Source organism: Zootoca vivipara, chromosome 1, assembly GCF_965207765.1.
Source record: "Zootoca vivipara chromosome 1, rZooViv2.hap1.1, whole genome shotgun sequence".
Taxonomy (NCBI): domain Eukaryota; kingdom Metazoa; phylum Chordata; class Lepidosauria; order Squamata; family Lacertidae; genus Zootoca; species Zootoca vivipara.
In genome coordinates this window covers 105,362,448-105,386,444 of record NC_142582.1, presented here as the reverse complement: position 1 = coordinate 105,386,444, position 23,997 = coordinate 105,362,448, and the positions used below count along the sequence as shown (strand labels likewise).

Sequence of the window (23,997 nt, the reverse complement as noted above, 5' to 3'; positions counted from 1 at the left end):
GCCGGTAATCGGGGATGTAAGGTTAAATTGAGAATAGTTATAGTTTTAAAAGTGAATGGATTTTGGAAAAATGTGAAAATATGGAGGCTTATAGAGGGAGTAAAAATTAGGCACGGGAAGATAAAATGGGAGTTTGATTTTTCAGTGATTTGAATATTAGATGAAAATGTTAACAATTGATTTATAAGTTGTATAAGATACAAAGGTGTATTTTTATAAAGTAAGAAACTGTTGCAGATGATAAAAAAGGGATGAAAACCGGGGAAGGGGGGGGAGGGGAAGCCCACAAAATATGGTTTTACAATTATGAATGTAAGAAAAAATTTTCTGTTTTGTATTGTTTTTTTCTCTTTTTTTGCCCTTTCTTTTTTCTCTTTTTTCCTATTTCTATTTTTCTCTTTTTTTGGTATGACAATAGATGGTTGGATGGATGGCCTCCTGCGTACTGCCCTGGTTTGCTGGAGCTCCCTGGTGGCAGGGGGGGCTTTGGGGTCAGGGGAGGGGGAGGAGGACAGAAATCCAAGCATAAAATGGACCATCTCTGACTGTTCACATACATGGGATACTTCTGTGGCAGGGGAGGACCCATGTGGGTGGGTAGGAAGGAGGTGGAAAAGGTGTTTATGTATGTACCGTTTTTTTTTTGTATTTTGTGAAATTAATAAAAAGTATGTTTAAAAAAAAAATGAAACAGCACTAGAAAATACACGTATTATGTGGTGTACCACCTCCATATACTAGGAACATTTATTATTGCTAATTCACTTACAGAACTTTGAAAAATATGTGCATGCACACAATTTAGACAGGCTTATTCTCTATTGAAGCCATGCATTCTTTTGAATATTTCAGGAAAAGGAAGATCCTATCCTGTACAAATAGTAATAGAGGTCAAATAAACTCTTGAAAAGGTAAAGAGGTAAAAAAAAAGGTGAAAACCCAACTAAAAACTTGTGGAAATTCTGCCTTTCTTGCTATTCTACGCACCCTCCACTGAGAACACACAAAAATGCTCAGGCTACAAGAGCCCAAGAGAAATCTGCCTGACATCTCAGAGGCAGACAACCCAAAAGGCTTTGTCTTTCCCATTGGCCAAGTGCCTCAGTCAGTTGGCTTGCCTCGTTCCTAAGCAGATAGGGAAGACACTTCCCTTTGAGTAGACTTTCCATGGAAGAGAAAAGGGATTCTGAATTTTACTATCAGAAAATATACAGCCCATTTTCAGCTTATACTGTTACCTAATATGCACCATCTCAGCACTGTATAAATATCAATAGCTCATTCTCAGGTTTCATTGTGGAATCAAATAGCACCTCCCATCTATCATACCTGTTCAAACTGCAGCTACATTTCAGTTGTTGCCTTGCAAACTAGTAATACTGAAAAGCATTTCCGCACATTGTATTAGTATTCTCAGTCTAATGTTTTTAACTTACCTCACTGTCAAAGATGCAGGGCTAATGTCACCGGTGTGTGTTTGAAAAGCCCAAAATGAGTTTCCTTGGTTGAGAGGTGATCGGTAACGGGGAGAAGTTACATTTCCTCTGTTTATAGATCCATTCATCAGATTCAAATTTGTTAACTAAATACAAACAAGAAAAAAGGGAAATCACTTTATGAGACTTGAGGAAGTTTGGATGATAATACATTTCATAGAATCATAGAGTTGGAAGAGACCACAAGGGCCATCCAGTCCAACCCCCTGCCAAGCAGGAAACACCATCAAAGCATTCTTGACATATGCCTGTCAAGCCTCTGCTTAAAGACCTCCAAAGAAGGAGACTCCACCACACTCCTTGGTAGCAAATTCCACTGCCGAACAGCTCTTACTGTCAGGAAGTTCTTTGAGTGAAGGTATTTTCATTGTCTAATACATGGGTGCTGTTGGACCACAACTCCCAGCATCCTTGACTACTGGCAATGCTGGCTGGGGTTATTGGGAATCAATAATAACTTGAAGGCCACAGGTGCCCAATCCCTGATCCAACCGATACTGTCTCTATATGTTGATAGTGAGTGGGGTAGGGCAGGGTAGTGGAAAGGTAGTTGTATTTAAGTCTGGGAAGACCCTGGTTCAAAACTCCATTCATCCACAAAGCTTACTGGGTGATTTTAAGCTGGGCACGACTTTCAAGTTATCCTACCTCAGAGGATTGGGGGGGGGGGTGTTATCATGTATGATACCTTGAATTCCACTGAGAAAGGACAGGATAAAAATGTAACAACAAAAGAAAATATTTATAAATATGGCGTCATTGTTCTTTGGAGTTTATCCCTTTCCTTTCATCACTGTAATGGTTAAGATGAATGACACGAATAGTCTATGAACAGAACTGTGTTCTCTTCGATTCTGATCCAACCCCACCCTGTCCCAAGAGCTCAGGACTTGTTGCAACATTATTCAAAACCACAGCATAAAAACAAAAGATAAAGCTCCTGAAGCATCAATGGAGCAAAAATAAGTTGTGTGTTAATAGACACCATGGTTTTGCCCCACCTCTGCAATGTTTCATCTTAGATGAACCTCTGGAGAAATTAAAAAAATTCCCTAAGAGCCAAGTAGCTACAAAAATTTCCTCTTATCATTCTTCTGCCATTAGAAAGACAGTAAGAGTTAGGTGGACTCTTGGTGAGATTCAGTATGTTTGAGGAAAATCCACAACATTAAGACGATAGTGTGATTTTGAAGAGCACTCTCACTCTTTCTACTAGGGTATCCCTGCTAAACTCTTCTGACACCTTCTTAATTCTACTTTGTTGGTGCAAACATTCTGCCACCTATTGTGCAGCTGCTGTATCAACACATAAATGAAAGATGCAAACTTAACCAAAACCCAACTAGCAAGCTGTAGTGACCTTTATTTATTTATTTATTTATTTATTTATTTATTTATTTATTTGGTCGCTTTATCTTGCCCCGGGCAACCCAAATTTATATTACGAGATTATGAGTGGCTCTAGTTGGAACTAGGATATAAAAAAGTCAGCTCAGAAAATGCCCTGCCCAATTCCCGCTACAACGTAACAAAAAACGCAAAGATTTTTGAAAATTTTAAAGCAGCATTAAAATGTGCACTTTGCAAATGTAATCAGGCTGAAGAATTTGTATTTTCATAGTGGAGAATATGTGCATTTGTGGATGCACACAAGCCTGTAATGCATAAGATTTTATTTCCAGTAAAGAAGCGCTGCATGAAGACAGCTAAAATAAGATCTCTCCCACCAGCATCAATGTGCATTTAGTCAGCTGTTTCACCACTCTATCCTATTCTCCCCCATGTGCTACCTTGTTGCATTTTCCCTCCAATATCAAAACACCGTTTATTTTAAAGTTGTCTTTCCAAGTAAGGCAGGTGTGTAAACAGTTGAGTGTGGCCGGGTAAGGACATTTCACACATTCCATGTAGACAGGTGTTTAAATTACAGCAGAATTAAATACAGGCAATGGATTCAAAGGAGAGCACACAAGGCATATTTGAACCAGCCCACCAGCTTCGTTCATTTTGATAGTTACTCCTCCATGCCCTGATTTGTTTCAGCTGCTATAATTAGCCTGCCAGCTTGGTGGATTCCTTGGGTAGCCTGTAATACGTATGCATCTGTACAGCAGCTCTGCTTTGAATTATCTGATAGTGACAGTCTTTCCCATTCAGTTAATGAACTTTCAGACTGTCATGGATATATGACGACATCACTCCCCCCCTTCTTTTTTATTAAAAAAATGCCAACAGGTCTTTTTAATTGCAATTCTTAAATCACAAATAAGGAACAAAGTAGAAAACTCCTGAACAAATTAAGGGTTTCTTTTACTAGAAAAGTTGGGGGTGGGATGTAAGGAAGGGAAGGAAAACTGATTGCAGTGTTTCAGGCACATGAAATGGAAGAAACTATTATTATGATGATGACAACGATGTAGAATAAATGAGTTATTTGTTATATGAAGTTCTTGAAAGGACTTACAATACAGCAAGCTTTGGCAGTATGTTAATAATACACAATATCATCCTAGTCTATCAAAAGTCTGCTTAAAAGGGCAAGTCTTTAGCAGGTGCTGAAAAGATGTCAAAGAAGGCACAGGCCAGCCCTTGCTCGGGAGAACAATCCATAGATGAAGAGCCACAATTGAAAAGTGCCTCTTCCTTGTCCCTGGCCTCACTCATAGGAGGGACCCAGAGAGGGGCCTAAGATGAAGATCTAAGAGTCCAGGTAGGTTGATGTTGGGAGAGGTATTCCAGATGATATTGGGGTCCTGACCTGTAACTGTCAAAACCTGCACTTTGAATTGGGCTCAGAAGCATAAAGGCAGACAGTAAAGTTCAAACAGAATTGGTGTTATGTGGTCTGTTTGCCTTGAATTTGTCAACAGTTGGACATTCTGCATTAATTGAAGCTTCTGAACAGGTTGCAAAAGCAGCCCCACAATAACACATTGCAACAATCCAACACTGACTGGTTTAGAATCCAATTGGGCTGTAGTTTGGATTATAGTAGTCAAGTTATCCTTGTCCAGATAGGGTCACTGTTAGGCAAACAGGCTAAACTGATGTAAGGTACTCTGTGTCACCAAGAACCCTCAAACCCACATCCAGTGCCTCTCATCTCTCAAGGCCAATTTTTCTACTAGAAAAGTCAGGCAAGTTAACATGAAGTGTATTTATGGCCAATAACGGGGGCAGAGGAGAGGGTATAAATGCACTGGTGCACTATTCCCTGGCCTTAAGACTTGTAGTATCCAATTGTGGATAGGGAGCCTCTTGGGGAGAAAAAAAGGCCATTCTGTTGTCGACTGAGGCTCATTTTCAGCCACACCCATACAGTACAGATCTACCCTTAGGCAAGTTCATTTCGTTTATACATTTGTATTTACAACTATAAGCCAGAGGAAAATGAGAGCAAAGACTAAAGGGCTAGAGAGGTGTGAAATCTGTGTGTGTACCAAAGTTGATCTGGCTAAAGGCCCATGACATTCCTTCCCTGCTTGCTGAGCTTACCAGCTTACAGGATATGCACATGCATAAAAAGCATAAGTGTTCTAGTCTCCAGAAAACGTTCCAGACAAAGACCTGCCAAAGACATTCCTGGGAAACCTGACAAACTTGCAGATTCGTTTGTAGTTTCTCCAGCGTATGCATCCATTTAACAATAAAAAAAAGTAGTTTGTGCTGCAGTGGATGGTTACTTGCTTCTTGCCGTTACTGAAAAGTCAGGCTCTGAATTAAGTACTCTCAGCTTCAAAACTTCTCAGTGGGAGCTATTTCAATAGGGCATAGATGTGCCAAACGTTTGATGATCACAGAATAATCCTTCCCACAACAAAAGTTCCTTGAAGCTCAGCTTGGTTCAACTGGCGGCCTCCTTCAAATCACAAGGTCCATTCCAACTGCACAAAAGCTGCTGCAGCTGGAATACAGCAGGAATGGTGGTGCTCCAAAGACACCTTTCTTCTTTTAAATCTCTGGTCTTCAGCTGGTAGGTCATGACCTAGAAATGGGTCATGCCCTGACTTCAGGTGGGTCATATTCACCAAGTTAAAAAGTCACAAAGTACAGAGGAGAAGAAAGACAGTGGGGAGGGTGTCAGGCAGGGAAGGAGAAACATGGGCATCCCCTCAATAAATAAAGCAAGTCTCAAGTTCCAGGTTGCAGTGAAAAACAGCACTTGGGTCTGAAAACTTTGAAATTACTTTTCTAAAGATAAATTTCCTAACATGAGACATCTTACTGAAGTTGCTGCAAGCCAGTATTACTAGAAGCACATAATTCAACAAAGAAGAGTGACAAAAATGTAAAGCCAAAACAATGTAGAAGAAAACAGAGCACTTTGGGATGTCATTAGAAATTATTTGTCTCATCATTTCAGCATAAACTATGTTATTCACCTGCCTCCTTCTTTTTACAGCCATTGGTCCAATCTCTACCCAGAACGTGCTGGTCAGACAAAATCACACTGTAAAACTACAGGTCAGGTTTTGAAATGACGGGTACCTAGCAGAAGGCTAAACCCACAGCAGTAGGTTATTTGCACTCCGTATAGTTCTTTGAGGAATGACCTGTTCCTCTAATTATCTCCCTACCAGAATGAAAACATGTGAATATTTTAAATACTTGTCTTTAACTGCTTTTTACTGATAATTTCATTGTTTCATTCTTTCTGCAAACTCTGAGATTTTATTACAATCAAGCAGTATATAGATATATTGAAATAAAATAAATAAAATAAAACTTGAAAGGAATATGTGCTCATCGTCCTAGGGATAGATCATCACATTTGCAGGAAACCTGGCTTCAACATTTGAGCACTGGCTGGCTTAGATAAGAAAGATACATCTCATTCCCTCACTTGGGTGGTCTGGTTTTATGCCTGTGATCAAACTCTCTGGAAGGAAGAGCTGGAACTGTTCCTAGTGATAGCCAGCCCTAAATTCTCACACATTTGTTCATGGACAAGGGCAGCCAGTGCTCCTAATAAATTCTCCCTTCTCTTTATCAAGTTATGTCAATTCAACACAGCCTACTTGCCATCTATGACCACCAAGCACAGCAGCTTAGGAGACAATAGGAACAGGCTACTGCTTCTTGCCCCAACACATACATAAAACTACCATAAATATCTTACACTGATCAGATACTGCAGCACAGCATATTGTACAGAAAGGATAGGTACCGGTAATTTTTTTAAAAAGAAAAGAATCTGCACCCCCAAATGCATATCACCATAAGTCTTACTAAGCAAAAAGGGAGGTAGCTTATTAAACAGTTGTTGTTGTTAATTAATTAAGGGAGGTAGATTATTAAACAGTTGTTGTTAATTAATTAATTAAATTTTGAGCCAAAACTTTTATTGATACCCCACAACTTTGACCAACTAGAGACCAGAAGACTAGGATCATTAATGGAGAGTCTAGGACTGAAGCCGAAAACGATGAAACATTACTTGCAAACTGCTCAGTCACAACTACTTTAATCGCTTCTATATAGAAAACCCTATCTTGTTTAAAAGGAGGAAAAATAGGAAACAGAAGGAGTGAAAGGAAGGAGAAGGAACAGACTTGTTAGCACAGAAAAACAGAAGCAAGAGCACTTTAGCAGATACACCACCAGTTCCAAGCAAGCAGACTAGCCTTCAGGAATGGTAACTCTTTTCCATATAAAGTTGCACATTCTTGTGGGCACCTAATTCCATAACCGCTACCAAATACCAGTGCTAATCAATCGCCTTAGTTGCCTTTATTCCTATTTGTAATATAGCTGCTTCACCACACTAGAAAGGAGAACTCCCGCCACCCAAGAATTGTGAAAGGAGCAGCAGAAGATGCCACTGCTGTTGCCTCACACCATCCCTTCTCTTTTAGCTGCTACATCTATCCTCTCAAAACAGTAGTTTCTTCATTTCCTCCAGAAGGATCCTTCGCCCGGACAGGGGAGATCCAAGGCTGTTTGAGCAAGTTTCCTGCTGCTTTAAAAAGATAGGTCCACTTATTGGTAAGTTCAGGATGGTGTGGGGTAACTATAGGATTTATTTCTGCTCCTACTTCATCTGCATGAATGTAGGACAGTGATGGCGAACCTATGACACGCGTGTCAGACGTGACACGCAGAGCCCTCACGCTGCTGTTGTTGTTTCCCCCCCATTTCTTCTCCCGCTCCTCCTACAGCTTGTCTCCGCTACAGCTTGTCTCCGCTGTTAAAACCCGTTGTCTCCGCTGTTAAAACCCAGATCCTTTTTTGTTGTTGCTGGTAGCCAGAGATTGGTTTTTTAACCCTTTCTGTGCTGTTTTTCTGGCGCTTTGGCAGGCAATGATTGGGTGTAACAGCGTTCATTTTTTAACCCGTTCTGTGCTGGGGTTTTTGGCGCTTTGGCAGACTATGTCGGTGCTGTGTGTTAGTTCCAGCGAAGGTATTATTCGTCATTTATTTCTGTTCTCTTCCCCTCCCCCCAAAAAGCGCAGCAGCTTTGGGGCATCCCCCTAAAAAGCAAAGCAACTTTTGCACACACACCCCCAAAAATCCTCCAAAACTTTGGTCAGCAGCTCCCCCTAAAAAGCTCAACAACTCTGGGCACCTCTGGGTTTTTTAGTTTGGTTAAATAATTGGTTTTTTGTTTATTAAATACGGTTATATATTACAATTATACATTTTTGTTATTTAAACTATAAATATCATGAATTTATGGTTTTTATGACACACCACCTGAGTTATGCTCGGTTTTTTGACACACCAAGCTCAAAAGGTTGCCCATCACTGATGTAGGATGAGGAGTAAATCAGCTCCCTGAAGCTTCCTGTGACCTGGCTAACCACACTAAATCATGGTAGAAGGGAACACCCCCTCCCTCCCTTATTTGCAGTTTCAACAGTTGGTAGACTCTCCTTCATCCACAATTCCCAACTGTGCAAACAAACCTCAATAATTTTATTACTTGCTTTCATGACAGCAGAATTAAAGATCAGATACTGGGCTATTTTATAACAGTTTGCTCTACTATTCTCAAGCTCTGGGAGGAAGACCTTTCATTGCCTACAGACAGCCACCCAATCTTAAACAACTCCTCACCCACAATAATACAACCACCAGACTTAACATGGACACTGGTACCAGAGCCTGCAATAAACCCAGATGCCAACTTTGCTGCCACATACACCCGGACAACACCATTACTGGCCCCAACAACATCCAACATACCATCTCAGGACTATTCAATTGCTCATCTTCTAACATTGTGTATGCCATCAAATGCCAACAGTGCCCTTCAGCTCTCTATATTGGACAAACAGGCCAAACCATACGCCAAAGGATAAATGGATATAAATCTGACATCAGGAACCACAAGACAGAGAAACCAGTAGGAGAATCTCCCAGGACATTCTGTACAAGATCTCAAAGCAGCTGTTTTATTACAGAAAAATTTCAGAAACAGACTGGAAAGAGAAGTTGCTGAATTGCAACTCATTAGCAAGCTTAAAACCATGGAGCCACCTGGAATGAACAAAGACATAGGATTCTTATTTCATTATACATGATCAAGCTTTCCTTAGCACCTCAGCCCTTGCTCCCCCCCCCCCCGCAAGACCAATTGCAGTCATTAACAGTCGTTAACAGTCATCAACAGGTTTAACACTCCTATCAGCCCATCACCCATTCCCATCACCCCCACCCCCTACCCTCTGAATATACATAAGGGTCTGGTGGCCTCTGTTTCAGTGTATCTGAAGAAGTGTGCATGCACACGAAAGCTCATACCAAACTAAAAACTTAGTTGGTCTTTAAGGTGCTACTGAAGGATTTTTTTTTATTTTGCTCTACTATTGTTTTCTTTTGCGCTATGCCTCTAGCAAAAGTGCATCTACATTTTGTATGTAATGCTTCCAGTATCCTCTGGTGTAAGTCTAATTCAAAAAGAAATTATTTCCCTACAACATTTTGCCCTTGACAAGACTCTTTACGGACCGAGAGAAAACAAAATGAGCATTTTAAAGTGATGCGATCAGGTATTGCCCAAGATCCATTAAAAACCATTAACTAGCGAAAACATTCTGTCCAAGCTCTCATGCACAGACTTCGTTCCATAGACTACTGTTGCCACTGTACCTGCTGTGTAAGGAGACTGATGTGACTAGAAGGAGAGTACTTCCTGGCTGCCTGCTTCTCTGCCAGTCTCTGCAGTTCTGTTGTAACAAGACCATGACTGTACTGCTTGCTCTCAGAAGAGTCATCTCCATCCTTGTTAACTCTGGCAGATCCACCACGTTGTTTGCTTGGGCTGTGACTCCTTGAATCTGCTAAAGATGGTGAAAAAAATTACTTTGCAAAACTTTGTACTAGACAGTAAAGAATCTGCTTTGTGTGTTATTGGTGTGTCTGAAAATGGCAAGAGATGAACATCTGCACAACCAATTAAAACCATGGTGTTTTCTACAGAACCTACTGATATAGTCTCCTCTGAATGGCTGTGTTGCAGTTTCTACTGTTAAATTCTCTGGCTGATTCCAACTTCACACACCCTCCTTTGTGCACAAAACAGTTTAAATCTCCATTCTTTTCCTTTGTTTCTAGAGAAGGTTTAATACAGACCACTATGTTGGCATCCATCAGTCTAAAGAGACAATGGATTGTGCCTCCGGGAGTGAAGTCAAACATGCATTAGCAGCACCAAAGTGACACAAGCAGCGTGTATGGAGGTCCTGGGCTGCCCAGATGACAAGACCCCCCTCTTGGCATCGCTGATGAGGTCCAAAGGAAAGCACAGTAAAACGTTTGGCACCAGCTTGGCTGCAGGAGTTGCCAGAAGGAGGTATACAACACCATCCAACAATCTTAGGGACTCCACTCCGGATATGCGTAGAGATTACTCCTTAGCATTTTCTGTTCCCAAAGAAGAATGCAGCAGAGGTTTAGGATCGAAGTTTTCCTTCTAGATGGTGGTTCAGGGGCAGAATCAGTCCCAATATGACAGCAGATGCAGGAAGAGCATGGCGTAAACAGCTGGCAATTACTGACATTATTTCCTACTGATATCTAAAATCTTTGCCACAGTATTTAGTAGTGAGGTCTCAGGAAGGCCTCACCACTTGAAAAGAGAGGAACCATCACAAAAATGTGAATGCAGGAAAGAAGTGCAGAATACAACACCTAGAAATACCACTGTTAAAAAAAATGCTGCAGTACTATTTTGAAGTGAGAAAGTTGCAAGCCACCAACATGAAAAGCTACCAAACGTAGAAACTGACAAGGAAAAAGAAGCAATGTATGCAAGAAGCTCTCAGGTGCTAGTGGCCCAATTGGCAATTGAAAAGCACCAAGGATGTGAGAATATGCCATACCAAAAATGGCACCAGTCTCCATATTTAAACCCTTCATGTGTATCATTAGTGACAAAGTTCTGGGACAACTGAGAGATATATTGCCTGATAATGTGAGCAGAATAGCTACTTCACAGAACAAATACAGAATTATTCCAAGAAAAGAGTTATTAATCTGAGTCATCCATTCATACTTCAATGCAGGTTACTTTCTGTTGCTGCCCTACACTTTGCCCTAAGCAGTTTCACATGCGTAAACTTTAATCATCACTTCCTGGACTGCCGGGGATCACTGCCAAGCCGTGTCATGTGCCAACAGCAGCTAGATTGGAGAGGCAAAATGATCCTATATTTCTGGAAGTTGCCAAAATAATAATAATAATAATTTCACACATGTATTATTAATCTAGGATTTAACTAGAGGCCAATTTCTGAATCTGATTAGCTGAATTATTATTATTTTTAGCAAGCCATGAGTTTTTTTTGCTTGCATAGCCACATTCTGACCCTTTGTGCCAATTCGAGCTATTCTGAATACTGCTAGACAATAAAAATATTACAATACGGTGCCAGCTAAGCAGTCAGATATGGTTTACCTGCTTTTGCAGAAGATGGTCGGGACAGTCTCTGGCTGTAGATCTGCAAAGCACTCTGAAAGGAAGAGAAGGGGCTGGCAGTGTAACTGCCAGACCGACAACGGTGTAAGCTTGCATTGTTTGAGGACAGGCGGGGTGTAATTTTTGCTGTGTTAGACCAGATGTCAGGTGCTGTGCTTTGGAGAGAAGGGGAAGGAGTCAGTCTAGAACCAGATGAAAAAGAGAGCCCTGGGCGATGATCAGGCACCTGTGCATTATCTGAGGCAGCAGGATGAGAGGATAGCTGGGAGTTGATGCTTTGTGGAAGGATGGCACTTGGAACAAAGGAAGACGTACTAAGGAGGCTGGGTTGCGGTGCTTTCTGTTCATCTTCTGCCGAAGAGGGCATCCCTAATTTTTTTTGTAAAAAAAAGACATATCCAATCTGATGAGAACATTGAAGTAAAACGCAAATTTAGTACAGTGGTAACTTGGTTCTCAAACTTAATTCCTTCTGGAATTAAGCGTTCCAAAACCAAGGCGCACTTTCCCATAGAAAGTATTGCAAATCGGATTAATCTATTCCAGACTTCTAAAAACAACCCCTAAAACAGCAATTCAACATGAATTTTACTATCTAATGAGACCATTATCCATAAAACGAAAACAATAATCAATGTACTGTACTATAAAATAAGTAAGACAGTATTGTAGATGATAAAAATTAAATTTTTTTTACCTGCACTGATGATAGTCATTGTTTGGATGGGGGGCTTTTATCCATTTCCACAGTCACACAATCAATCAATCAATCAATAGCTGAACTGGGTTCCACACAGTCACAAAAACAAATTAACCAAAAAAGCCTCCAAAATCAAAAAATGCAAAATAAATAACAAAAACTAAAGCACCAAACTTAATCCGTTCCAGAAATCCATTTGACTTCCAAAATGTTCGAAAACCAAGGCACATCTTCTGATTGGTGCAGGCGTCCCGGAAACAATAGCCGACAGCTGCATTGGACATTTGGCTTCCGAAAAACATTCGAAAACTGGAATACTTACTTCCAGGTTTTTGACATTTGGGAACCAAGGCATTTGAGTATCAAGGTGTTTGAGAACGAAGGTACCACTATATTCACAATTACACTGGAGTAGCCTTTTACAAAATTGTGCAGAAGGACAGTTACTGACTGTGCAGAATGAGATCTGCTTGTGCTATTGGGCTCCCCATCTTCCCCCACAAGTCCCACGAATCTGCTCTGGAAGGTTGAGGGGAAACCCATAACAGGTTTAGTGGGTCATGGGGGGAAAGAAGAGGGTAGAAAAGTCTTGTTGCGCAAGTGAACCTCATTGCCCCCTGCATGCCCCACTTAGCGTTATGTTGCATTCCATCTTATGCAAACAAAGGACATGAGATATTATACAAGGCAGACTACACAACAATTTTCCATAACATGCTTTTTCTACAACTGAATTTTTCAAATGAGTCTTATAAAATGATGACTATGTTCTTTCTCAACTGCCTCTGAATACAAGTAGGGAGAGTGCTGCAGCATTCAGGTCCTGCTTGCAAGCTTCCCATAGGCATCTGGCTGAACAATGTGAGAAAAAAGATGCTGGACTAGGGCTGATAAGGAGTCCAGCAACATCTAAAGAGCCACAAGTTCTCCAACAGTGGACTTGAGTACCTTCCACTTGACTGATCCATTGTTACTGACACCGCAATGGAAATATAGCAAAGAATTCTGACCATGATTAACTCTAGATTACGGGTTTAGAATTTGGGAAGAAATGACCATTTTTAGCATACCTTCCAGTAGCACCTTAGAGACCAACTAAGTTTGTCATTGGTATGAGCTTTCGTGTGCATACCAATGACAAACTAAGCTGGTTTCTAAGGTGCTACTGGAAGGATTTTTTTTATTTTGTTTCGACTACGGCAGACCAACACGGCTACCTACCTGTAACATTTTTAGCATGTCAGCTGACTGATTATTCTGTTATAAATATTAATGTCAGTGGAAGATTTGTTAACAAATACCATTTATCGCTGTAGCCACCAATTATAAATGTGTCTGAATTCAAAAAGAAGCCATAAAATTCTGTCAGACCCTAACATCCAGCACCTGTTCCTAATGTTATGTATTGCTAGTTTAGTCCTCTCCATTGTTCTCACTCACTGGATAGTCTGGTTGCTTTGAGTTGGTCACTTCTCAGTTTCTCTGCCACATTTTCCTTTTCTACTGGGGTTTCAGGTTGCTGTTTTGCAGCTTCTTCCACTGTTTCTGGCTGATCTGAAATGAAGTTTGGAAATTGGGGGGGGGGAATCCCAATTATAACTCTGCTGAAGAACAGTATGAAACAAGACTTTCCAATGTGTTACCCACCACCGCTTTTTAATATATGGTAAATAATTTGACAGTATATTACAAGCACAAATCCATTCCAGCACCAAAAATTATTGTCAATTTGGTATTTCCACACATTACCTAGGGAGACTAAGTTAAGTACTGCACCTATGTTTTTATATGCAGTGGAGAAAATTTATAAAATATGTAACCACAGAAAGGAGGAAAGAAATGTAGTTGAAGCTGAAAGAAATGTAGATTGCTTTTGTATACTTTTGTTCTTCTTTGTTAAATGTATATAAAATGAGAAAAGGGGGGGAGAGTGTTTAAAAAAATACTGCGCCTATGTTTCTCCATCTCTCTGTGGGAAATTATCAGTAACAATGATAAGCAGCAAAAAGTATGCTCACTTTCTTTGGCCTTACCTTTCAACTTGCTGGTAGCATTCTGTGTAACTCCAGGATTTGTTCCCAGGAAGACGCTTGCTGACTTATTCTTGTGGGTGTAAAAAGTCAACACCTCCTCAAGATCACTTTCGCTAAGATGTGAAAAGAGTAGAAAAGGAGCAAGTGGCAAGCTTTTACAATGTGGTGACAGAACTGAAATAGATACAGAGAGACTCTTGAAGCATCAGCATTGCAGGGGGGTAGACCAGATGACCCTTGGGGTCCCTTTCAACTCTACTCTGATTCTATGAAAGAGAGAGAGAGACAGAAGGAAAAACTAACTGAAGACAATGATAGGTCAAATACCTCACCTGCTTCAATAATGAACAGAGGTAGGAGCACAGGCTTACACCTGCTGCTCCCAACCTTTGTGCATTCGACAGCACACAAGAGGGGAGTTTCTATGCATGTACAATTGAGCTCACATAAATCCCTTCACATAAAGAAGCCCTACAAAAAGGGTAGGGTAGAGAATATCCAGGCCACAGGCCAATCTTGACAGAGGCCATTTTCCCCAAACCACACCCACTTATCAAACAGCTTGATTGGTGGGAGGGTAGAATTTGATTCTGCATTGGCTTCTAGGTGCCTGTTCTGAGCAAGGAACAGGCACTAGCAGCCAACACAGCAGCATTTAACTCCCATTCATTGGATTATGAGCTTGATTCAAATTCTGCCCAGGGAACAGGCACAAGCAGCCACAGAAAGCTTCTTTCTTCCCTTCATCTCCCCTTCATTCTCCACCATCACCACTTTGAGGAGCACAAGAAAGAAGCCTGCATTTCACAGGCTTTCCTTGGCTGCACATGGCTGTTACCATTGCAGAATTTATCCCCCACATATCAGCTGCCATGTGGCATTTGAAAATTCTGCTCATAGAAGAGGCATATGCAGCTAAAGAAAGCCTCAAAATCCAGGGTTCTTTCCCACCTAGGGAGGGGTAAAAGAAGCATTTTGCCAGCCCTCAGTGCCTCCCAAAGCACTGAGCATAGCGCCAACAACTCCCCCTCTGCTGCAGTTCAAGGTACGAGAGCCTGGCACAATTATTCCTGCTTTAAAGTAAATTCATACCTTGCCTTAGCAACAAATTTGTGAAAGCCTTCAGCATCTACCCCTTCCTCTTCGTCCTCCTGATTCTTCATTAACTTTCTCTGAGCCATTTGATCTGTTTCCTGGAAATAAGTAAAATTAAGTAACCTCTCAAACAAGCCTTCCTGCACATAAAGGCTTCCTGTTAGGGTCTATGTTCTACGTAACATAAAGGCTGGATTACTGCAATGCATTACAGGTGAGGCTTCCTTTAAGACGGTTTGGAAACTAGTGCAGAATTCAGCGACCAGACTGGTGACATGGAACACAGTGTCCAATCATATACACTGATCTGGTCTAGCTGCAATGGCTGCCAGTATATTGCTGAGTCCAGTCTAACATGCTGGTTTTCGCTTATAAAGACTTATACAGTTTAGGATCCCAATAGTTTATGAACACCTCCTCTGACAGGAGCCTACCTGGACCCTGAGATTATAATCAGAGGTCTTTCTGCAAATCCACACTCCAAGAGAAGTTTGGAGTGTGGTACAGAGAGTGGGCATTTTGGCCCCCTCCCTATGGAATGCTTTCTCCAGGGAGACTCACTGTGCCAACATCTTTTCAGCACCAGGCAAACACTTTTCTGTTTTCCTAGCATTTGACCATCTGCGCCGTTATCATAGTTATTTTTAATCTTTTGCTGATTACAACTGTGTAGGGAGGAATTCTGCTTTCCATTTTTATAATCGATATATAATTATTTTTGTGTTCTTAGAAAAAGTTTTGGGATCTGCATTGAATTTGTTTTTGTGCTAGAAAGGTTATCTTTTAAATGAGACCTCAGTGAGTATTCCATGATATCTTCTCCTGTACTCCAAAAACTCCAAAACACGATCTGTTAGTTCAGGTAGCCAGTGATAGCTTCTCAAATGCACTTGTAGCAGCATGGCTATGCCTGAGGCACAGGACTGAAGACAATATTCTTACCACTGGAATGTAACTTCATGGTAACAGACTTCAGTAACAAGATGAGTTTTGCTTATCTTGCTCAAGACAAGGAGCTTTTATTCAAAATGTATATACAGTTATCTCAGTTGAGTGAAATAAATTTCTCTTGAATCCAAATTGTGAAATAAACACATCTCTGCCTCAAGACGTTCAGTAGCTTAAACATTTGTTTCTTAAAATCCTAACTGATCTGTTCTTGCTGCAATAAATCATGTATGTTTATAAACTGATTTACCATCTACTGTGTATCTTTATAGTACAAATGTACCCCTAAAAAATCCTGATTGTGAAAGTAATTCTAATACTTTGAAAATATAAAAATGCAGATTCTTCTGCACTACCCAGATGCTGGGTATTAACTATTCAATACAGTAAAAGCTAATTCATTCTTTAGTAAAAAAAAAAAGTGCCAAGTATAAATGGCAAAACACACATAATGCACATGCTTTACCTGAGGAGCAGGAGGAGAGAGGGGCTGTTTCAGTGTAAAATGCACCTACGCAATTCACAACTGACAGGGCTGCGCATGCATTTTGCCATTTGAACGTGGATACTTCCTGATTAGCAAGACATAAATGTAGGTTCCTGCACTTCATTATGAAGAAACAGGGAAAGGGAAAGCTAAAAAACAGAAGCTTCTGCTTATCCTGTAATATGAGTAACAAAATTTGAGAATTTCACAATACCATCTGTGAGCTCCAGAAGTTCATGGATCACCCGTAGGTAACATGCAAAAAGATTCTACTTAATCATTACAGTAGGATAGAAAGCAGGAATATGAATGACTCATGCTTCTGCTTTCCCTCCTCCTCTGAAACATTTGGGCCAACCCTAGAAGCAATAAAACAAAACAAGGAGTGTTGCTCTAGATCAGGCATGTCAAACTTGCGGCCCTCCAGATGTTTTGGCCTACAACTCCCATGATCCCTAGCTAGCAGGACCAGTGGTTGGGGAAGATGGGAATTGTAGTCCAAAACATCTGGAGGGCCGCAAGTTTGACATGCCTGCTCTAGATCATCTGCATAAATCCTCTGCTGCGTTAGAACTGAGCTGGCACATGCCACTCACCCTATTATAGCAGATGATGAATTCACCTAGCTGATGAGCCAAGATGCGCCTACGGTCAAACAGGGCCAGGCGCCGACTCGGGAGCAGCATTCTCAAAGACTGTTGAAGATTATTGGCTGCTCGCTTTAAAAAGCGAACAACCAGTTCCTGCCACCAAGAAATAAAATCAAAGAGTGAGCCCATTTGTTTATCTTCATATACACCACTCTATTAGAAACAATTTTCAAAGTCTGTTTGGGTTGAGGATAAGAGAAATTAGGTTGCAAAAAGTCAATAACTAAAAGCAAACTCATTGACAAAAAGGTGCAAAGCAAAAGCCTTGGGATTCTAACATAATCTATGATTGCTGAAAGTAACTGCAGACAAAAGTGCATCTCTCTAAGGACAGCAGGCTTTCAGATAAAACTCTGACCACTTATATTATTGTCACCTTCATGCATCTCTGGCACCACCTCTGGTCACTCTCTATGCTCTGTGCCTTGCACCAACTTTGTCTCAAAAACCACACCAATTCCTCCTACTATGCCATCAGCCAATGGCACGGAGAACTACGGTACCCTCACTTTAAAGTGAGCGCTAGAGCAAGACGCCTGCTGTGAGTGTTTAGTTTCAAACGTATTCTGTCTCCATTCTGGATTTACTTTTGGTTAGGTGCCCTGCTAGCATGCAAGTAAACTGCTTCATAGCCAAAGCGTTGAATTTCACAGCTCGCCTCTCACTAGCATTATATTAGGCTGGTTTGATCTGTTATTTTAAACATTATTTTTCACAGCATAGCAGACAAAGCAGCTCTCAGAGAACCAGTTTCAATTTTCCACTTAGAAAGAGCAAGGGTAACATTTTCCACTGAGGCAAACTGATTACAGTGGAACCCCTACTTACGAATGACTCAGTGGAACCTCGGTTTATGAACACCTCGGTTTATGAATTTTCGGTTTATGAACGCCGCGGACCCATCTGGAACGGATTAATTCACTTTCCATTACTTTTAATGGGAAAGTTCGTTTCAGTTTATGAACGCTTCAGTTTATGAACAGACTTCTGGAACCAATTACACCCATGTTTCAGTTTATGAACGCCTCAGTTTAAGTACTCCGCGGACCCGTCTGGAACGGATTAATCCACTTTCCATTACTTTCAATGGGAAAGTTCGCTTCAGTTTATGAACGCTTCAGTTTATGAACAGACTTCCGGAACCAATTGTGTTCATAAACCGAGGTACCACTGTACTTGCAAATTTTTCTACTTACGAAGACAAAAAAATAGTTTAAAATGGTGGCGCGCTTACAAAATTTTCGACAGCCGAACGGCCTCGCTGCCCTGCGCTCGCCACCGCCGCTGGATCGGGCCCTCGCCACCAGCGCCACTGCTGCGAGGCCGGCAGACCGGCCTCGCGGAATTGGGGCCTCGCCGCCGCCACACCTGCGAGGCCGCCTCTCCTGCCCTTGGCTTCTTCGCTCAGAGCGCAGCCAGAGCCACCATGCGGAGGAAGCTCCCTCCGCCCCTCGCCGCCGACCTGGCCTAGGTGCCCACTCGGTATTGCTTCCCCGCCGGGAGAGGCTCCGCAACGCTGCCCGCAACGTGTCCGTGCGAGCCCCGCGGGTGTCCTGGCTCAGTCTCCGACGTCGCCAGGACTGCAACTCCCATCACCCCGCTGGGAGAGGTGACGGCGATTATCAGCGGGGTGATGGGAGTTGCAGTCCTGGCAACGTCGGAGGCTGAGCCAGGGCACCCGCGGGCAGCCGTCTGGGACTTGGGCTCGTGCGGACACGTTGCGGGCAGCGGCAGCAATGCGGAGCCTCTCCCGGCGGGGCAGCAGTACCGAGTGGGCGCCTAGGCCGGGGCAGCAAGGGACGAGGGGCAGAGCTTCCTCCGCATGGTGGCTCCGGCTGCGCTCTGAGCGAAGAAGCCGAAGGCAGGAGAGGCGGCCTCGCAGCGCCCACCGATCTTCGTGTGACAGGCAGGGGTGGGGGGAAAAGCGGAGGAACGATCCTCCGCTTTCCCCACCCCCACCCCCGCCTGTCACACAGCACAGAGCCAAAGATCGGCGGGCACTGCTTGCCGGGCTTGTCAAGCCCCTTCCGCCCCTCGCGCTACCTCCCGCGGCCCCTCCAGCTGCCGATCCGGCCATCGGGACCATCGCCGCCGCAACCGCCGGCCTCCCCACCTGTGGATCCGGCCATAGGGCCGGATCGGGCCCATCGCTGCCTCCCGCCGGCCTTTAAAGTGCCTTTTTTTAAAGGCCCCGGAAAGAATTAATCCATTCCCAATGCATTCCTATGGGAAACATCGTTTTGACTCACGAATGTTTCTACTTACGAATGTGCATTCAGAACGGATTAAATTCGTAAGTAGAGGTTCCACTGTATTCCCAATTCCTGACATAATGGTTTTAATCTATGAGCTAGATTGGCTCTCTACCCATACAGGATTTTCACAGTGTCTCCATGTGGGCAGCCAGTTGAGGGCAAGGACTAGAAATGTGGACTGGAGTCAATAAGCACTGTAAGGCAACTGCCTCTGTGATTTAGCTACTGTCTGGGGAAACTGGCAGACAACTCAAAGTCATACCTGGAAACCGATTGACATACAAAGAGCTTAAAGTAAGAAGTGAGCTTCAGGGGGGCTATGCAAAAAATAAAATAAAGGCTGGCAATCAGAGGTGGCCATCACCTCAGCAATATTCAAAAATGCTTCTTCTACCCTGGAGTCCAATGTATACCTCTTCTGCCTGCTCTGCACACCAACAGTCTACATTGGTTCAGAGAGGAGTTCAAGTCATTTCAGTAACAGAAGCAGGATGAGTTAACAGCATCTAGCTGTTTAGCTCAAGCTGATGGGAATCAGCTTCACACTAACTGTAATTCAGGAACGTGGAGTAAGATGAGCTGGGCTCCTCCCTGAAAGGAGGAGGGCAAGCAAACAATTTCTTACCATCTGCTCATCCTCTTTGGCAGCCCAGGCAGGATTATGGACCTGATCCCCAGCCTCTTTCATCAGGCGCAGCTGCACACGTTGCAAATAGGCAGAGAAAGCCCTGCGAGCCTGAACTTTGCTGTAGAAGCAGAGAGGCACAGACAGCAGTCAGAAGTACAGATAAACACCTTTGTTTTTCGACAAAGAACCCCTCAGTACACAGGGCAAAGGACCATTTTACAATCTTGGCCAGCAACTAGAGCCCCCAAATTCCCATATCTGGTTGCCAACCTGGACATGAAAAAGCAGCATCTATGGCAGCAGAATTTGCTGCTGGCAGTCCATTTTAGAAAATCAAGTTAAAACTCTAGCTCATTTTTCAAAATAGACAGAAAAACATGTCTGGATATCAGAGTTCCTCATTCTCTCACTAGAATACCACAGGAGGCTACAGTAGGACAGAAAGTGGGGTTGAGTACTTCCCACATGAACATTAAGATAAGTGTGAAACAATTTATCGTCGTCATGGTTCTAGTATGTTCTGAAGTTATGATTTTGCTTCTCATGAGTAGTTTTGATTAGTCCACTAAAACAGGAAAACTCCCTCAAAAGTGCTATGCAAAGGAGACTTCCCATATTTCGCAGACTAAATAAGAAAAACTAACTCAAGTCTCAAACAGGGAAGCTTTATCTCAAAAACAAAACCTCAGGGGTGGGAGGTGGGGAAACAGCATTTGGTGGTGTGAAGCGTACACTAAGATTTTGCTGCCAATCCATTTCTCTCTAAATCCCAAGGGGGTCTGTGAAAGTCATTCAAGGTGAGCCTGTAAGACAATTTATTGTCTTAATACAACTCTACATCATAAAGCAGAAAGACATATCACCCAAGGACCTGTTTGTTCTAACCCTTCAACTGTTCTTCCTTTCTGATCCTCTGTACCACATACCATACATTTGTTTTATCATGCTTCAAAAAGTAATTTACCTAACTCCTACAGTGGGTTAGCTAAGAATAGATAGCAATGGAAGCAGCAAAGGAACAAGTAGAACAAACAAGCAAATCATGAACTGTGTCACCAGTATGGATTTCTCACTCTACCCCTACCGCAACACTGGCAATGGAAGTTCTCTGTTGAACCATTTGAACACCCTACTTCATTCTCACTGCTTCTTATCAACACTGTCTTTACTTTTGCCCACGAGCAGGCAAACAGCATAAGCCAACTGGACAAGTATACAAACTATTTTAGTATTCTGTATAGCATCTGGTACACTTGGGGCACTAAGTGAATGCTGGGCATCAATGGTAACATCCATCCATCAGCCTAGGGGAGGTTAAGAGGCCAAAGCATATGTTTTATGGAGCAATTCTTCTACAACCTAAAAACCAGGGGTGTGGTACAAAACCATGCCTTTTCACAAGTGGACAAGGACTCTGGTTTACATGCTTGTCCTCATATTTGCCACAATGATAGTCAAATAAATCTCATGAAAACTCCTACCTTAGATTACTGTTCTCCTGTAAAATCTGTAGCAAATTAAATGGAAGCTCAGTATCTTTTGGCATTGGTTCTGTTTTGGCTTGAAGCAGCAGCGCTTCACGGATAGGTTTCTGTTCAGACTCCTTTGACAACTTTTCCTTTTTTGGATGCTCCACCTGTTCATGCAAATCTGGCTTAAATTTCACCTGCATGTTCCTAAGAGAGCCAGCTATTTCCTCCCGAGACATCTCCAGTTCTTCATCTTCCTCCACTATCTCCTCCTCTTCTTCACATTCCATTTCTGACTTGAGGACAAAGTCAGTTGACTGTGAAGTCCCTGTCAAAAGTCAACAGGTGTCCAGTTCTCAACATTTTAGGATAAGTAAAGTAAGGCAGAAAAATTCAGGCTCTCATATGCACCATGTGTACTCATAGAATACATGCTAGCAACTGACCACCAATACAGGAAATATCTGGTGTACACAGTCTTTTTTCTTTTAGCCCAAATACTGTATGGTCAAGATCTACACATGGCAAGAGAAGCTAAAGATAAAAGTAAAGGACCCCTGACATTCAAGTCCAGTCATGAACGACTCTGGGGCTGCGGTGCTCATCTTGCTTTACTGGCCAAGGGAGCCAACATTTGTCCACAGACGGTCTTTCCGGGTCATGCGGCCAGCATGACTAGGTCACTTCTGGCAAAACCAGAGCAGCGCACGGAAACGCCGTTTACCTTCCCACCGAAGCGGTACCTATTTATCTACTTGCACTTGACGTGCTTTCAAACTACTAGGTTGGCAGGAGCTGGGACCAAACAACGGGAGCTCACCCCGTCATGGGGATTCGAACCGCCGACCTTCCAACTGGAAAGCCCAAGGCTCAGTGGTTTACACCACAGCCCCACCCGCGCTAACCACCCTTTAAACCCAGACACCAATGTTATAATATGGGGAAATAGGCAGGACTCGCATGTACCTGACAGTTTTGCATTTCCTGGTTTCAGTTTGCCAAAACGCCGCCTTCGTTTCCGTACCTCTAGTGACAGGAGCTTCCGCTCATACAGAGCAGCATGAAGCTGAGCATTACAATCCATAATGTCCAGACCCAGTTCTCCAGCAAGATTCAAACTGCAAAAGAAAAGAACAACGAGATTCCTCAATGCCTTTCCTCCCTAGCTACGGTATATCCAGATAAACGTATATGCTGGTCTCTGTAGTGAATGTATACTGTTCCCACACCACCAGACAAACAGGACTGAGTTAGTACAAGTACACTGTTACACTTCTAAGAATTATCCAATCACGAGGAGTACAGAAGAATCAGAGTTACCTACCTGTAACTAATACTCTTTGAATACACACACAGTCACACTAGCGGGAGCCAAAGTTTTTATTCCGTTCTTCAAAGCAGTGGGGATGTATGTGAACATGTGTATTTACTGGGGCTCAGAGAACCATGTGTAACAAGCCATGATGTGCACTAGGCTTCTATATTAACTATACACACAGGATAGTAGCTGGAGGGCCGGGGTGCGGGGTGGGGGAAGGAAACTGGCTGAACAAGAAACAATGATTATGCAGCATTAAGTTCCTTGGATTTGTGCACATGAAAGCTAATACCAGGGAGGCCTATCCAACCACTCCCAGGACATCTCTTGCCCAAATACATCTTATTTGTTTCATTTGTATCCTACTCTACTTCTGAACAGTCTTGCAACCTCACAGCTCTGTGAAGCATGTTATCCTTAAAAAGAAAAGAAAAAAACTTATTTAAGACTACCTATGAGCATCAGTGCACAGCTGAACAAGAATCTAAAACAAGGATCTGAAGAAGGATCTTTACCACTCCTGCCATTATAGTACTGCACCAGCTATAAGATATATGCCACATCACTCAGCCTCTCTGTTGAACATTGAAATCCTAATCAAATCAGGGCACCATTAGGCCATGGCAGTAGCCATCAGTTCCTGGACTCATTGTTTTTAAGATTTGTTTTCCTATACTGAAGGGTTGCCTTAGAAGAATTTTAAAAAGATTTCAACCAAAAATCCCCGAGCGTTTTCCTTTCCTCTTAAAAGCAAACTATTTTCCACTAAGAAGCTGTATGCTTAGGAAATATGTCCAATGGTATGCCAGGAAAGGCAATAAAACTTTAGGAGGGGCATTCTCTGCGATTCCAGATGCCAAGAACACCCCAACAGAGATAGTCACCAGCCAGCACAGCACAGGTATATTTTGCTATTGTGAATGCAAAGGAGTAATTCATTCCATGCACCCCCTTGTGGGAATTGAGACTCAATTGACATGAGGCAAAACAATTCTAGAA

At 42.5% G+C, this 23,997-nt stretch overlaps 1 protein-coding gene across 9 annotated transcripts in view; it reads right to left on the bottom strand.

Annotated features, from left to right (window-relative positions):
* Positions 1-23,997, bottom strand: part of TTLL5 (tubulin tyrosine ligase like 5) — a 112,532-nt gene that overhangs the window by 37,931 nt on the left and 50,604 nt on the right. For 5 of the 9 annotated variants that reach the window (XM_088672458.1, XM_035108181.3, XM_088672412.1 and 2 more), the window contains exons 22-31: positions 22,647-22,798; positions 21,693-22,008; positions 20,209-20,329; positions 17,275-17,421; positions 15,241-15,341; positions 14,149-14,261; positions 13,556-13,669; positions 11,395-11,784; positions 9,588-9,778; positions 1,437-1,582 (exon numbers count right to left, since the gene is read on the bottom strand). In XM_088672458.1, the coding sequence (XP_088528584.1) occupies positions 1,437-1,582; positions 9,588-9,778; positions 11,395-11,784; positions 13,556-13,669; positions 14,149-14,261; positions 15,241-15,341; positions 17,275-17,421; positions 20,209-20,329; positions 21,693-22,008; positions 22,647-22,798 (1,791 nt within the window). The remainder of the gene's footprint in view (positions 1-1,436; positions 1,583-9,587; positions 9,779-11,394; positions 11,785-13,555; positions 13,670-14,148; positions 14,262-15,240; positions 15,342-17,274; positions 17,422-20,208; positions 20,330-21,692; positions 22,009-22,646; positions 22,799-23,997) is intronic. The other 4 variants (XM_088672403.1, XM_088672409.1, XM_088672434.1 and 1 more) reach the window with 1 other exon arrangement.